Source organism: Canis lupus, chromosome 36 (assembly GCF_048164855.1).
Source record: "Canis lupus baileyi chromosome 36, mCanLup2.hap1, whole genome shotgun sequence".
Taxonomy (NCBI): domain Eukaryota; kingdom Metazoa; phylum Chordata; class Mammalia; order Carnivora; family Canidae; genus Canis; species Canis lupus.
The window spans coordinates 14,630,340-14,644,710 of NC_132873.1; the positions used below are offsets into that span (position 1 = coordinate 14,630,340).

Sequence of the window (14,371 nt, forward strand, 5' to 3'; positions counted from 1 at the left end):
ATATGTTAAAAGGTTAGCTTTGGAGGTGGTCACAAATCTGTGCTTTTAGAGAGACAGAAAAGCTTGGTAAGAAGACCAGAAAAGGCATAGGGAAAAGGGTCAAGGAAGAGCATACACTGAGGTAGTCCCTAAATCCTCTAGAACATAAAGAATCTGGTTTGGGGTGAAAATGAAGAAATTCAAGCATGGGTTTAAGGGAAGCTGATGAAAGTGATCTCTTTCACTTTGAGACTGTTCCTAGTACTACTTGGATCCACTCTCATGACTTTAATTTTATCAAATTGTTGTCATTACTAAAATAGCTCGAGTAGAAATTACTCTGAGAGATGCTGTCAGGTTTTTTTTTTTTCAGGGGTTTTAGCTAAGAAGAGGAAAGGTTGCATTGTAAATATACTGTAAAGTTCAAAGAGATGAGACTCACAAAAAATATAAGGAAAGAGAAGCAGACATTCAGAATGGGGAGTGATGTGAAAGAGAAGTCCGAGGCGACCTTGGTGGGACAGTGTTTGTCACAGACGCGACAGGCAAAATGAGGCTGATGTACATAGAGACTTTTTTTTTTTTAAGATTTTATTTATTTATTCATGAGGGACACAGAGAGAGAGGCAGGGACACAGAGGGAGAAGCAGGCTCCCTGCAGGGAGCCCGATGTAGGACTTGATCCCAGGACCCCAGGGTCACGACCTGAGCCAAAGGCAGATGCTCAACTGCTGAGCCACCCCAGCGCCCCTACACAGAGACTTCTAAGACAAGGTGAAAGGAAACATAGATTCCAGAAAAAGAGTAAAGAAAGACAGCTTGCTTCTCAGGGAAACCAAAAAGATAATATGAGGTTCTAAGCCAGTAAGAGGTTATTGACCGTTCAAAGCCATCAACATAGAGGTGTAGCCACTGTGCTGTCAAGAAACAAGGCCTGCTGGGATCCCTGGGTGGCGCAGCGGTTTGGCGCCTGCCTTTGGCCCAGGGCGCGATCCGGGAGACCCTGGATCGAATCCCACGTCGGGCTCCTGGTGCATGGAGCCTGCTTCTCCCTCTGCCTGTGTCTCTGCCTCTCTCTCTCTCTGTGTGTGACTATCATAAGTAAATAAAAATTAAAAAAAAAAATTAAAAAAAAAAGAAACAAGGCCTGCAAAAAAAAAAAAAAAAGAAAGAAAAAAGAAAAAAAAAGAGACAAGGCCTGCCAACTCTATCTTCTCTTCCTCACTCAGCTTTTCCTCACTTTTTAATAAAGTGGTGTCTCACAAAAACAGTTAGTGGTGGTTTAATACAATATTAAAGATCGTGGAGAATCATTGTGGAACGAGCACTATTGGGGTACATAGCCGACTCTGAGGAAAAGGTTCAGTATAGGGCTGGGACTAGGGTGGGGGACTGAGTGAACTGCTTTGGGCACACAACTTAGAGCATGCCCCACCCCCCACTCCAAACCCCTCAGTAATTGAGATAAATAATATTTTTAATATTATTCAAAAGTAAAAATTAATGCCAAAAAAATCCATGATGAACAAAATATAAAATTTTAGAGATAGGATCAGTATGACTGAATTTTCCTTTTGTCTTAGGCTCTTATATGGCTCAGCACTGGTTCAGAGGAACCTTCTAGTAAGAAAGTTGATTTAATAAGACAAGTTCCCCCAAAGCTTTCCATGTTTAAGTTCCAAGTGGCCCAGCCCAGAATTTGCCTTGCTACGAGGATGGTGAGGCTGACTTCCCTTTCCTGTCTGGGGCTGCAGGGGTACAATATGGGAAACCCTGGTACTCCCATGTTTAAGAGACAACTGGGAGCAGGAGGCAGACTGTCACAGAGGGACAATATTCCCACCACTGGCCACTTTCACATCTAAAATAACCAGGTTAGCTCAGCCCTTTCCATTTCTGCAGTTTTCCAAATGAGTTATTGGTCGAAAGTGTCTCACCAGAAGGATTACTTCATGAAGAGCTGATGTTACTGGCAGGTAGTCCAGGAGATGATGGCACAGTGTGGATAAGACCTCTCTTTGATGGTGCCTCTAAATTAACCTAGGGGCATGAATCATTTCTTTTAGTTCAGAAAGTAGAGCTGGGGAGAGGGCTTTCCTCCTTCCCATGATAGACCGAGTGTCTGTCACTCGCAGAGAAAAGTGATTAAGTAACGTCTATACTCAGACCTCTTATTTTCCCTTCTTATCTTTATACTGTCACAGGGTTTCTCAACAGTGGCACTTCTGACATTTGGGGCCAGATAATTCTATATTGTGGGGGGCTGTCCTGTGCTGTGACACGTTTAACAACGTCCCTGGCCTCTATCCACTAGGTGATAGTAGCTACCCTACTCACCCTTTTATGACAACCAAAAATGTCTCCAGATATAGGAAATGCCCCCTTTTGGGACAAAGATTGAGAACCACTGTGCTGTCTAGAAATAAGGCCTAACGGCTATGTTATCTCTTCCTCACTTGGCTTATACTCATTTCTTTACACACTTCTATATAAAGTAATAATTGGGGATGCCTGAGTGGCTCAGCGGTTGAGCGTCTGCCTTTCGCTCAGGGCGTGATCCTGGAGACCCGGGATCGAACCCCACATCGGGCTCCCTGCATGGAGCCTGCTTCTCCCTCTGCCTATGTCTCTTCCTCTCTGTGTCTCTTGTGAATAAATAAATAAAATCTTTAAAAAAAAAAAGTAATAATTGTCTTCTACGGAGATGCATGTTGATGATTTTGTACTACCTAATGGTTTAGAATGAGACCCTGGCATCTTAATGGGTAGCTCTAGGTAAAGATATTAGGTTATAGAAAGAGAACCCTCAATCAGCCTTTATTTAGTGTCAAATACATCAATCAGATCCTCTCAGTCACATAACAGAAAATCAAATTCAAATTGATTTGTACAGTAAAGGGGAATTAGCTCAGCCAGCTGAGCTTTAGGAATCAGAAGGTCTGGTAGCTCAAATTTTTTGAATTCTGTCTTTTAGACTTAATGCTCCAAACAGTGTTTTCTCCCTGAAACCACCTACCTTTTCTGACTGATAGACTTCTCATACATCATGGGCATCTTTGACAATCTCAATCCTTTCCACATTAGTCAGTCACCAAAATGTTTACAGTTCATCTCTGTAGTATCTCCTTGTCTCTCCCCTTCCTGATCCCAAGCTCACTGCCTCCTTAAGCCCAGGCTGGTACAATAACTTATCGACTGGTTCCCCCCCCCTTCTGTTTTTTTTTCCCTTGCCAATTAATCTTTCCAAAGCTTAGACTGCTGTTCTGCTTCAAACAACTCTAGCTGTTCCCATGTCTTAGTAATGTCTTATTGGTTAGTAAGGATTCTTCCCCCTAAGCATTCAGGATTCTTACGTTCTAGCTTTAGTTTATGGTTCCAGGTTCTTTTTTCCTAACACCCCTCTTGTTACAGGGCGCTTCAGATATCTAGAATAATCAGTGTTTTCCAAATGTGCCCCTATTTTTCTGAGCTATCCTCTTACAAAAATATCTTTCCTTTTTCAAATGCCCCATCCCTACACAGCCTTCCGCAGTCTCCACAGTTAGAGCTTCCTCCTTGCCTTATCTCTTGCTGTCTTCTGCTTTCCACCTTCCAGATTTGTATTCTTGTCTCTCTCATCCTTCATATTCAGGGTGTTGCTGATACTGTGAGATCCTAGGCTGATTCACTGACGGGAGGTCCTAGGCTAACACTCATTGACAAAGTGAATTATACTCTTTTGTATAATTGATTTATATTTTCTGTGCTTCTCGTATTGCCATACACAAAGAGACCATTTTTTAAATACTTTCCACAAGGAAATAGTTACATGGAAATTTATATATATACACACACACACACACACACATATATATATATATATATATATATATATATATATATATATATATATTAGTGTTTCTCATCAAGTGCCACATCAGCCACTTCTCTTAAGCTCTGCCATCTTTCCTAATTGTTCAACCATGGACAGAATTACTTTATCACCTCTGCCAGAGTTTCTTCATGTGTAAAATGGGGATAATACCTACCTTATCAGAATTGGTAAGGATTAAAGAAATATGTGTGTATGTAAAACACTTATACATAAAGTAAGCCTGCCTGGCATAAAGTAAGCACAGTGTAAGTATTTGTTTATCCATTTATCTATTTAACTATTTCCATTTAAAATTGCTTACTATTTTCTTGAAAGTCTTTGGGTAAAGAGCAGTCAGGCACAGAAGTTAATGAGATAATCTAGTCATAGACTATTAAGAGAACAAGTGTGGAAAAAATACTAAGTTTAGACTGATTTATATATACTAGATGTTGAAAGAATAACATTTCATTGTTAACCTTCTCTGACCTTACATTACCATAATACTTATACTAATGAAGCATCTTATCATAAACATCATCCAAACTATGTCTTTGGAAGTGAAAATCTGTGTCACAGATATTTTTAACTCATGTAACTATTTAGTAGAAAAGCAGTCGGAATCTCTAGAACAGTGCACGTATTTACTTACTTGCCTTGGCAAAAATCAAGATTTATTGCCTTTCAAGATAAATTTTGACTAAATATTGACTTTAGTCTCTCAATCATTGTTTACCTGAAAGACAAATGAATCTTGACATTTCTCAACTTGAGTTGGAATCTACTTGGTATTTATTAATTTATTTCATAGGATTTATAATCTTAATAAGAACATTCCATGAAGATTAAACAAATATTATAGCATTTATCCAGTGTAGACAGGCTATTTTCTTATATTTTTTTTTCTGTAAAAACTTTGTTTCCATTTGGTCCACAGCTGAGGAGAAGGCTTCAGGGTATTAAAAAACTGCTTAGCTGCTGTAGGGAGCAGATGCCCTGACACCTGGTTGATACAGAGGGACCCCTCCAAGTCTACTGGGCTCCAGAGGCTCCTAGTCCTGCTTGAGAGTGAGACTTTATGAGAGATTTATGCAGCCCAGGCTGCATAAATTAGTCAGGTGGGCACCATCTTCTTGATGAGTTTCACCTGCTCATCTAGGAAGTAGCTCTCCAGGAAGTCACAGAGATGGAGGTCTAGCTCTCCCATCTCTGGGTTATGCAGGCAGAATCCAGGGCATGCTGATCCAAAAGGTCCTGGTTCAGTTCTCCAGGGCCATGGCAGCTTCCGTGCATTCAAGGCTTTCCTCCACTCATCTTGGGGGAGGAGTGGCATTTGCATGTCCTGGAAGAGGCTGCAGCCTCTACTCTGGTTTTGCATCTTCAAGAGACACTGGGCACCCTCATGCTTCCCGTTGGCCACCTGGCAAAAGAGCTGCCCCATGCCCTCCAGAGTCACATCGTTGTGGCAAAAATAGAAGCCCATGGAGAGGTAGGTGTAGAAAGCCTGCAGATGTAGGTTGACCCAGCAGTAGACAGCAGCCTTTACTTTGGTGGAATAATTCTGATGAATCTAAGGGCTCAAGGCTGGTGGGCAGTAAGGAGTTAACCACACACAAAAAAGTGTCAGCTGGTCCCAGAGGCAGAGGTTGGCCAAGGAAAGATGGTCCTGGAGGTTGCAACTAGGATAGGAAGGAGGTTGGGAGGTGGGTGGAGGTTGGAAGAAGGGGTGATCCCCAGGTCTGTTTCATGCAAACACTGTTGAAGCAAGAGACAGATGCACAGGATTGCCAGGCGTATCTATATTTTCAGTCTTCAGTGAGTCAATGGTTACAGACTATAAACTAGGAAAGCAGAGTTCTGTATGACCTTTTTCGTGCTGATTTTTATAAGATAGTAAGTCACTGAACACCCCCATCCCCATTTCTGTTTTCCTTCAATTTGGAAAATCTGGTCTGTAGAGCTTAAGTCTGGGCCTTCAAGCCACATTTTACAAAGTGCTTACTTACCACAGGTCATTGTCCCACGCCAGGGCATTGGATGGAAGGGTGGGGCAAGGGCAGTCCTTTGGCCCTTCCTATGGCCGCCTCTTCCTCCACTATGTGCATACAGTAAGAGAGGAAATTTGCCAGTTTTTCTCTTTTAACAAAATGAAATTTTATCTTATCTCTTTCATTAAGTCCTTTTCTCTTTCTTTTTATTTGCCTTTGTCTTTTTCTTAGAGCATTTCTACCTTCCAAATGCAAAATACCAAGTTTATTTTACCAAATTAGGTAAAGGGGATAGTGTGTGGCTGACCATACGTAGAAAGCATTGTGAGTTCTTTCCCTAGAGAGATTCACCTGGATATACCCGCAGCTCACGTCATTTTCCTCTGATGCCCACGAATTTTCCAGCTGCTGGTCAGGGGGAAGGAGGGCTAAGTTGGTAGTCGTGAAGTAACGAGAAGGTGGTTGGCGTCTCCTCAGCATCTTGGCTTCAGTAACACCATATTGCAGCCAATTGAGCTAACTAGGTGCACTTGTTAGAAGAAAGATTGTGCCTTTCTGAAGAAATATGCCAAAATTTCTGCTTCAACCCCCGGCAACAGATCCTTTTGGTCGTCTTTAGTGAAAGGCCATTTGGGAAATGGACTGTACAAGCAGCAAATAGGATTTCAGTTAAATGGTAACATTTGTTTCCAAAAGAGTACCAGAGGGGAAGCTAAGCTCTTCAGAGCATGTGTTCATTAAAGATTTGAAGTGGGGTGGGAAGCAATAAAAAAAAAAAAAAAAAAAAAAAGGCCAGTGAGTTCTCTTGTGAGATAGTTTTTTGTTCCTATGAATTGAACGCCCTCTGAAAAGTTTCAAAAAGAGACTGGGAAGAATGTATTTGCTTTGATCCAATATGTGGAGGGTTCCCTACTACAAATACCCCTTAATTTAGAAGCATTATTGAAAAGTCTGTTTCAAAGTGCAAAGAAATATAATATGTAAATAAGGTCTAATTAGTTATTTCAATTAATTATTTTTTGTCTCTGCTTTCAGCTCCGTTTTCCTCCCCTTAAGGTCTCTTGTCAGAGTCTAGCTTTGCCATCCAAAAAAATGTGTTTTTCTAGTAGTAGTTAAGAAACCTTTTTTTGCCCCGTTGAGAACATCACAATGATAAAGTAAAATCCAGATCGTGTATCTTTACAGGGAATCATTTCAGACATTTTTAGTCTATGATTTGCAAGTATATATATTTTTAAAGATTTTATTTATTTATTCATGAGAGACACACAGAGAGAGGCAGAGACACAGGCAGAGGGAGAAGCAGGCTCCATGCAGGGAGCCCGATGTGGGACTCGATCTTGGGACTCCAGGATCATGCCCTGGGCCGAAAAGCAGACGCCCAACCACTGAGCCACCCGGGCTGCCCACTAGTATGATATTAAAGAAGGAAATCTTACAGTTAATTGAAAGAATAGGTGTTTCCTTCTTCAAATAAAGGGTAGGTGTTGCTTTTTGGAAAATGAATCTGTATAAGGCCACTAGCCTCTAATCTTTCTTGATATCCTATGTTCTTTCAGTATCAAATACTACATTGGATTTGGAGATAAAACTTTTAATTCTAAACTAAATAAGATGATTCTCAGTAGGGACAGTGAATGCTCTGGGAGAAACACCGGTAAAATGAACTGAGGTTCTTTCTATATAGCAGATTTTTAGAAATTGACTAAGAACCTGAAATGTTGATTTTGGAAGCCTAGAACATAAATTACATGACAAATTATGAGCTTTTCACTTAGGGGTCTGTACACCCTCTGCACTTGAATAGAATTGGAATTTTAGAGCTTGGAGAGACTTCTGCAGTCACCTAGAAAACAAGGAGCCATCGTCAGTTTCTCCCCACCAGGGTCTCAGGTGGTAGTTGGCTGATTGGGCAGAAATGTAGGTTCCTGAGCCCTAATCCAGATCTGCAGAATCGAGGTATGTGGATAGGAGTTGGGGTGGGGGAGGAGACAGTATTTTTCACAAACATCTCCAGAAAATTCTGACCCTCACTGAATATAGGAAACCACTGATTTAGGCTGGCCTCTTTATTTTGAGAGTTTGATGGGTCAAGTTTACAGTGTGTCCTACACAAGAACGAGCTTTCTAACTCTAGACTTGTGCTGGTCTATACACCATGTATCCAAAATAGTCCTAAGCATGCAGATAGGTTCAAACCTACTTCTGGATCCCTAGGGGTAATTTCAGCATGGAAAGTAGGAGAGCATGGTTCTAAATATGGTATGAAGGTAAAGACACCCAAGAGCTAGGAGTTTACGTGCTGTTAGCTTCTTTCTAACATAAAACCTGAGTGAGACCTAGCCACGTCTCTCAGCTCTACTTTGATGAACCTGGAAACTAGTGCAGTGGTGAGAATGCTTAGCTCATTATAGTTGAACCCCCAACATGTTAGGCTTTGGACCTGTGTGCCTGCTTGATATACATGTTTTAAGACCAGTACTTTCTTAAAATGCACATTTATGTATTTTAATATTGCTTATGTATGTTGCATCTAAAAATTATAATAAAGTCATTAAAAATTATAGACTGATAAACCCAGTAATACCCACTAAATCATATATAAATATCCAGCAAGTGCTTACTGATGCTAATTACATCCAAAATTCAAACAATCAAAAAACTAAAGTGACCTGAATTTATTTTTGGTCAGTTATGGTGTGTTTTGTGGTGAGAGGTTTAAACTCTGGAATTCAGTGAGGTGAAAAAAATAAAAATAAAAAATAAACTCTGGAATTCCTAAAAGACCATGATCATTTTCTAAATCATTAAGGAACGACTGAGTTTTATTCATTGTCATTTCAGTGTTAAGTCAATTTGACCATCAGCAAATTTTGGGAAACAGCAATATCCCAGTCTCTAGGATACGTCAAGTTCCACTGAATTCTCTTCCATAGTCCATATATGAACACATGAGTAATGTGTAATTCCTAGAATGAGCAGCATATTTTTCAAGAGGTTATTAACAAAAGTATGCTGTTTAAAAAGTGACCAGGTTAGGAGGATCAGTTCTAGAATCCTTACGAGAAATTAAAATCTCTTTATGCAGGTGTATGTGTGTCAAATAATATTCAGTTTGTCATCCTTTCTACACAGTTATTAATAGTCTGCTGTATGTTAAGCTCTGTGTTACGTACTAAGGGTAAAAAACAGATCTGAGGAGTTTATAGAATGGTTCCTGCTGGACAAGCACATAAAAAGGCATAGTAGTTTCAGGAAGCATGTGCTAAGTGCCAGATGAGCAATAACGCAGCCAGTGAGTGCAGCAAACAGCATTCCAGTGCTCATAGCGTAGTCATTGTGATGGCCTCTCCTCTGTGCAATAGCAGCAACATGCGTATTCCGTTCTTCTTTATCTATTGCACATATCCCATTGCTCAGCCTTTCTGAAAAACAGGAGCTTGTCCTGATTTTGCTGCTACTCAGTAGTAAAGAAATAACCTTTCCAGGAAGGAACACTATGAAGCTTCTGAAGCATAATACTGATATTTTACTTACTGTCTTTCAGTACCTCTTGTCTTTAAAAACAATAGGATCTAATTCTCTTCCTGGAGAATGCACTGTGAAATTGTTTGATTACTGATAACATTTTATTTGTGCTGAAAATGAAAGTCCTTTGAGTTTTGTGATATTTTCATTCATGTAGTTCATGTGAATCAGTTTCTTCTTCGCTTAGCAGTTTGTTAAATAAACTGGAGCCCCTTTAATGGAAATGAGGTGCATTAGTGATGGTGGTGATGAAGAGGAGGAGGAGGATTAAGAGTAAATCATTTTGTACCCTTATCATGAAATAGGCTTAATGTGAGATTTCTTTGATCAGTACAGTTCTTAATCCAGCCATGAAATGGGCCACATGGAAGGGTTTCTGAAATGAAAGCAGTAGATCAGAAATACCAGGATAATGTTGCTGTTTGTATAATCATGATCACCTGTTCTGGGCTGCCAGGATTTTGTCCTTTGGACTGTGATAGAATTTCTATACTCACCAAGAAAAGGTAGTTCCTCCTACCTAAAGAAAAAGAATGACTTCTTTGTGACAGGGCCAAGATTATTACCATTCCCCCTGAGAGTCTCAGGACAGTACTCACAGAATCATGGATTTCCTTGAACATAAAAAGGGCCTTAGCAAGGACTTGCAAGCAGCCACTGGTCTTGAGTAATGGGCAGGATTTGGCAAAGTGGAAATCAGAGAAGAGGGTGTTGTGTAAGGAGAAGTAATTATGTGCCAGCATGTGGAGGATGGAATGAGCACACTGTTTATTTGAGGAATAGTGAGGAGAGTTCTCTGATTGCAATAAAGAAGTTATATTCCCATTGGAGAGTAGTAGGAGTAGGTAGTTGGAAAGGTGATACAGGGGCCAATCGAAGGACAGATTTCTTTCATTGACTATGCAAGTGAAGGAAAGCCACATATCAGTTTTTAGAATCATTTTAAACTCAGACAAGTGACAAGCTAAGAGCCAAATCCAAACTCCACCTCTTACTGGGTGGGTGACCTCAGACAAAATTCTTAACTTAGCTGACATCATCTCACAGAAATGTTGTGCCTGGTGAATAAGATCCTTGATGAGAAGCCCCCAGCAAAATGTCTGGTGGTAGAAACAGAATTTATGAGGAGAAGTGAGGTGCTAATAGTGGGGTTGTAGAAAGGCTGATCTCTGACATCTGTCTGCAGAAGACGTAAGGAGACCAGAAACGGGACCAGCTAGGTGCCTTAGGAGGTGGGGGCGTGGAGGCTATCAGGCTAGGAAGAAGAGGACACATCTCTACATGTATTCTCACAAGTTTTTTTTCCCCCCCTGCTGTGGACTTTTGTTTGAGGGTTGTATAACTTTGTTCTGTGACGTTAAAAGTACAACACTAATCATAGACTCTCTTTTGCCTTGGACAGGATGTCAGCGATCCATAGGCCTTTCCAATGGGAAAGCCAAGGTGTGCAATTACAGTGGGTGGTATTACTGCAGCAACTGCCATGTGGACGACAGTTTTCTCATCCCAGCACGCATAGTTCACAACTGGGATACTTCAAAATATAAGGTAAGTAGAGAACCTCAGTTTACTTCATAATAGCAATGTAGGTATTCAGCTATTGTTGTGTGGGTTATAAAAATAATGACCTAAGAATTTGAAGCAAACTTGACTAGGTAGTCTCATAAAAGCTACAAGATCTTATCTAATGGTTCTTAAATATCTCACATTTAAAGGTGTAACTATGACTTATTAATTTCCTCATTTAAAAAGATATTATAGCAGTTTTTACTTCTGGGCCTCGAAAATGAACTATGGAATGCTAAAAAAGAATTCTGATAGAAAAAGAGGCCTCCCTTATTTTTTATTAGATCTTATCTCCAAAATCAGAACACTCTCAGAGGATAAAAACAGGAAAATAATGCAACAGGAAAGTAGCATACTGGTGACTTCTGAAGGAGAGGACTTAATATAATTCAAGATATTTCTTAGAGTAGCACTCCTACTCATTTGAACGTCAGTCTTCCAGCAAGTCCATCTCCCCTGGAATTAGAAACTGGAGAAAAGCTATGAGGATTTCTGGGTGGCTGTCCACACCAAGGAGCAGTGCACTGAGCCACTCTTCACCTGGAATGTTGTTTACTTTTCAAAAAGGGAGGAAGTGAGAAGCACAGGTATATGCTAACAGCTTTGCAAAGTAACTGCTAACAGCCAAGCAGGGTATCCCAGAAGTACAAATAACAGACTTGGTAGCTGTAAAAGTGCAAGTCAACAGAGGAGGAGAGGAAGTCTGAGCACCAGGACACTCACCTTAAGAGGGTAGAGAGGAGAGGAGCAAACAGTGCACAGTGAGGGAGAAGGACCCAAGGGTGTCCAACCAGCCACACATAGAACAGGTCTTCAGATCACTTGTGACAGAGGCTACATAGGTCAGGTAAGATGAGCCCTGAGAATTGACCATGGGATTTAGGAATGTGGAGGTAATGAGTGACCTTCATGAGAGCAGTTTGAATTGAGCAGTGGCAGTGAAGCTCTGATGGGAGTGAGTTTGACATGGAACAGGAGAGGAACAGGAGACAAGGACAGACAGCTCCCGAGAAGTTTTGCTCTAAGGGGATGTAGAGGTGTGAGGAGTAACGAGAGGGGAAGTAGGATGAAATTGGGTTTGATTTTTGGAAGAAATAACAGCATGTTTTCTATGCTGATGTGGACTACCTAGGAGAGAGAGAATTGCTAGAATGATGTGGTTGAGTAAGAATCGTGTAGACAGTAGGAGGGTTGCCCTTTGCTTGGAGCAGGAAGTAAGAGAAAAGACAGAGTCTGTGGATGTAGGTGCCAGTGGGGGGCTTGGGGGAAGTCCTCTTCCATTTTCATCAGTAGCTGTCATCACATTGATTTATTTCAGCACCTGTGATCCTAAAGAGATGAAACACCCAGCCCCAGTCACTCTGGGAAGTGCCTTTACCTTCTATTTCATAGCGATATAGGAGTGATTGGGCAGTAATTCTGACAACCCTTTTCTAAACTTGTCCACATCTACACCCATCCTCCTCGTCCTCCTTCCAGCCACAGAAGAAACATCACTCCTTCTATGGAAAGTTTATTCCTTCTGCCTCTGCTCGTGATCTTAGCTCCTCCGTCAGTTTTGCCAAATGTGACTGATCCTCATCAGTTTCTTGTTCTACTGCACTTCTCTGGGATATACTATTTGACGAGGAATTCTCCTGGTTCTCCTCCTACCCTGAACTCTTTTTCCTCTCTCACCTTATCTGATTCTTTGTCTTCTGCCTACACCTTTCATGTTGCAGTTCCTTGGCTTCATTTTTTGTTTCCTTTTCCCACTTTATACTCTGTTGCATTATCTCTTTTCTCTTCCATGGTTTTAACTCCCTGATGATTCCTACTTTTATCTCCAACTCCAGTTTTGCTACTAAAAAGGAGATCTGTGGATTTAATTGCTAAATAACATCTTAGCTCTAACTTTCAACCTGGTAGTCTTCAAGGTTTGTGAATCATACTGCACTCATTAGCTGCACTATACTGCAGTTCCCCCGATGCATAAACAAGCCAGAATTTGGCAAGTCAGGGAATCTAAGCCACTGAAGTAATCTAGGCCTAGGATTCTTTTGTGGTCCTCTGTTGGGCCCAAATTCTGGTACCTGACTGACTAGAAGCTTTTCTGATTCTTCTGCCAGAATGCTGTCCATCTGCCCTGAATATACCTTCCATGCAAAGTGCTTTGTCCAAACATAGTCCATATGACTGCTTTTATACCTCCTTGCTAATAGATGTGTGACACTTTCAACGTAACCTGGGAGCAAGGTAAGTGGGGAAGGGACTCATAACTGTCCCCTGTCTGTAATTTTTGAAGTCTAAAACAAACATGAAAATTGTGAGGGGCTATTTGGCTGACACCCTTTTTATATCCCTGGGCAGCTCTGTCTCCTGGTCAATCCAATAACCATCCACATCTTCACTGTCTTCAGGGTGCCTCATCCCTGTCCTTTTCAGCATATGACCTTGCCTCTACTTCAAGGACAACATTGAAATTACAAGATATGGATATGAATTCCTACAAATGTATCTGTATTTGTACCTGTCCTTACTGCTTCCCCTATCACAGGGAAAAGAGCCCTTTTTTCCTGTTTAGAGAGCATCCTTCCACATGTACTATAGGTACTGTTATCCATAGGGGGAACTCTTCTTCATTCTTCCAGAGCTGATAAAAGCATGTCCTCTTTGGCAACATCTTTCCTGATATTCCTACCCTATCCTATTTGCTGCATTGTTGGCTCTCTCCTTCGTGCCACTACTACCATGTGTGTGTCTCTATAATTACTCTTAGTTAGGGGCTTAGTAGCAGCAGCTTGGAGTTAAACAGGCATTTGTCCAAATCCTACTTCCACCTCTTATTCAGGGCTTGATTTGCTGGGACAAATTACTTGAACTTTCCTGAGCCTCAGTTTCCTACTTTGTAAAATGAACCCAGACTCCCTAAGTTCAGGTTTTGTCTTGGCCATTTATTAGCTGTCTAACCTGGGCAGGTTATGTTGTCTCCCTATGTTTGAGTGTCCTCATCTGTAAAATGAGTACATTAATAACACTTCATAGGACCACTGCTGGTTACATGGGTTCATACATGTCAAGTGTTTAGAATAGTGCCTAGGACATAGTGTGTGCCGAATAAGGATTCTTTCTTATTGTAACTCTGATAGTTACCTACAAAAGTCATGTGAATAGGGTAAATAGGACCGGCTATCTGCAGATAATCCTGGTAAGTGCTTAAATGGTGGAAGCTGTTTTAATTATTTTCATAATCCTCACATTTATGCTGCCCTTCTCTGTGAGCTCCCTGGACACAGGGAACCTGTCTCAGTAGTTTCTGGCATGTGGTACATAAGCAAGAATGTACACTGAATCAGTGAGGGGATGAGGCCTATCTTATGGGCCCCTCTAGCTCAATACCTCCCAAATCAGCTTCATCACCCTCATAACCTGTCCCTCTGGAATGTCTGTGGTCCCACCAGTCCCCACTGCCAGCACT

General features: G+C 41.1%; 1 protein-coding gene and 1 long non-coding RNA gene across 13 annotated transcripts in view; one reads left to right on the plus strand and one right to left on the minus strand.

Moving 5' to 3' along the window:
- PLEKHM3 (pleckstrin homology domain containing M3) overlaps positions 1–14,371 on the plus strand; it is a 178,235-nt gene that overhangs the window by 54,690 nt on the left and 109,174 nt on the right. For all 6 annotated transcript variants that reach the window (XM_072812672.1, XM_072812670.1, XM_072812675.1 and 3 more), the window contains exon 4: positions 10,751–10,896. In XM_072812672.1, the coding sequence (XP_072668773.1) occupies positions 10,751–10,896 (146 nt within the window). The remainder of the gene's footprint in view (positions 1–10,750; positions 10,897–14,371) is intronic.
- LOC140625401 (uncharacterized) overlaps positions 1–14,371 on the minus strand; it is a 141,118-nt gene that overhangs the window by 2,410 nt on the left and 124,337 nt on the right. For 4 of the 7 annotated variants that reach the window (XR_012024737.1, XR_012024736.1, XR_012024730.1 and 1 more), the window contains one exon: positions 1,917–2,019. The exons of 2 other annotated variants lie outside the window; for them this stretch is intronic. This is a non-coding gene — a long non-coding RNA (uncharacterized lncRNA). Of the gene's footprint in view, positions 1–1,916; positions 2,020–8,530; positions 9,561–14,371 lie in introns of those variants that run through there. One more of the 7 variants, XR_012024734.1, reaches the window with a different exon arrangement.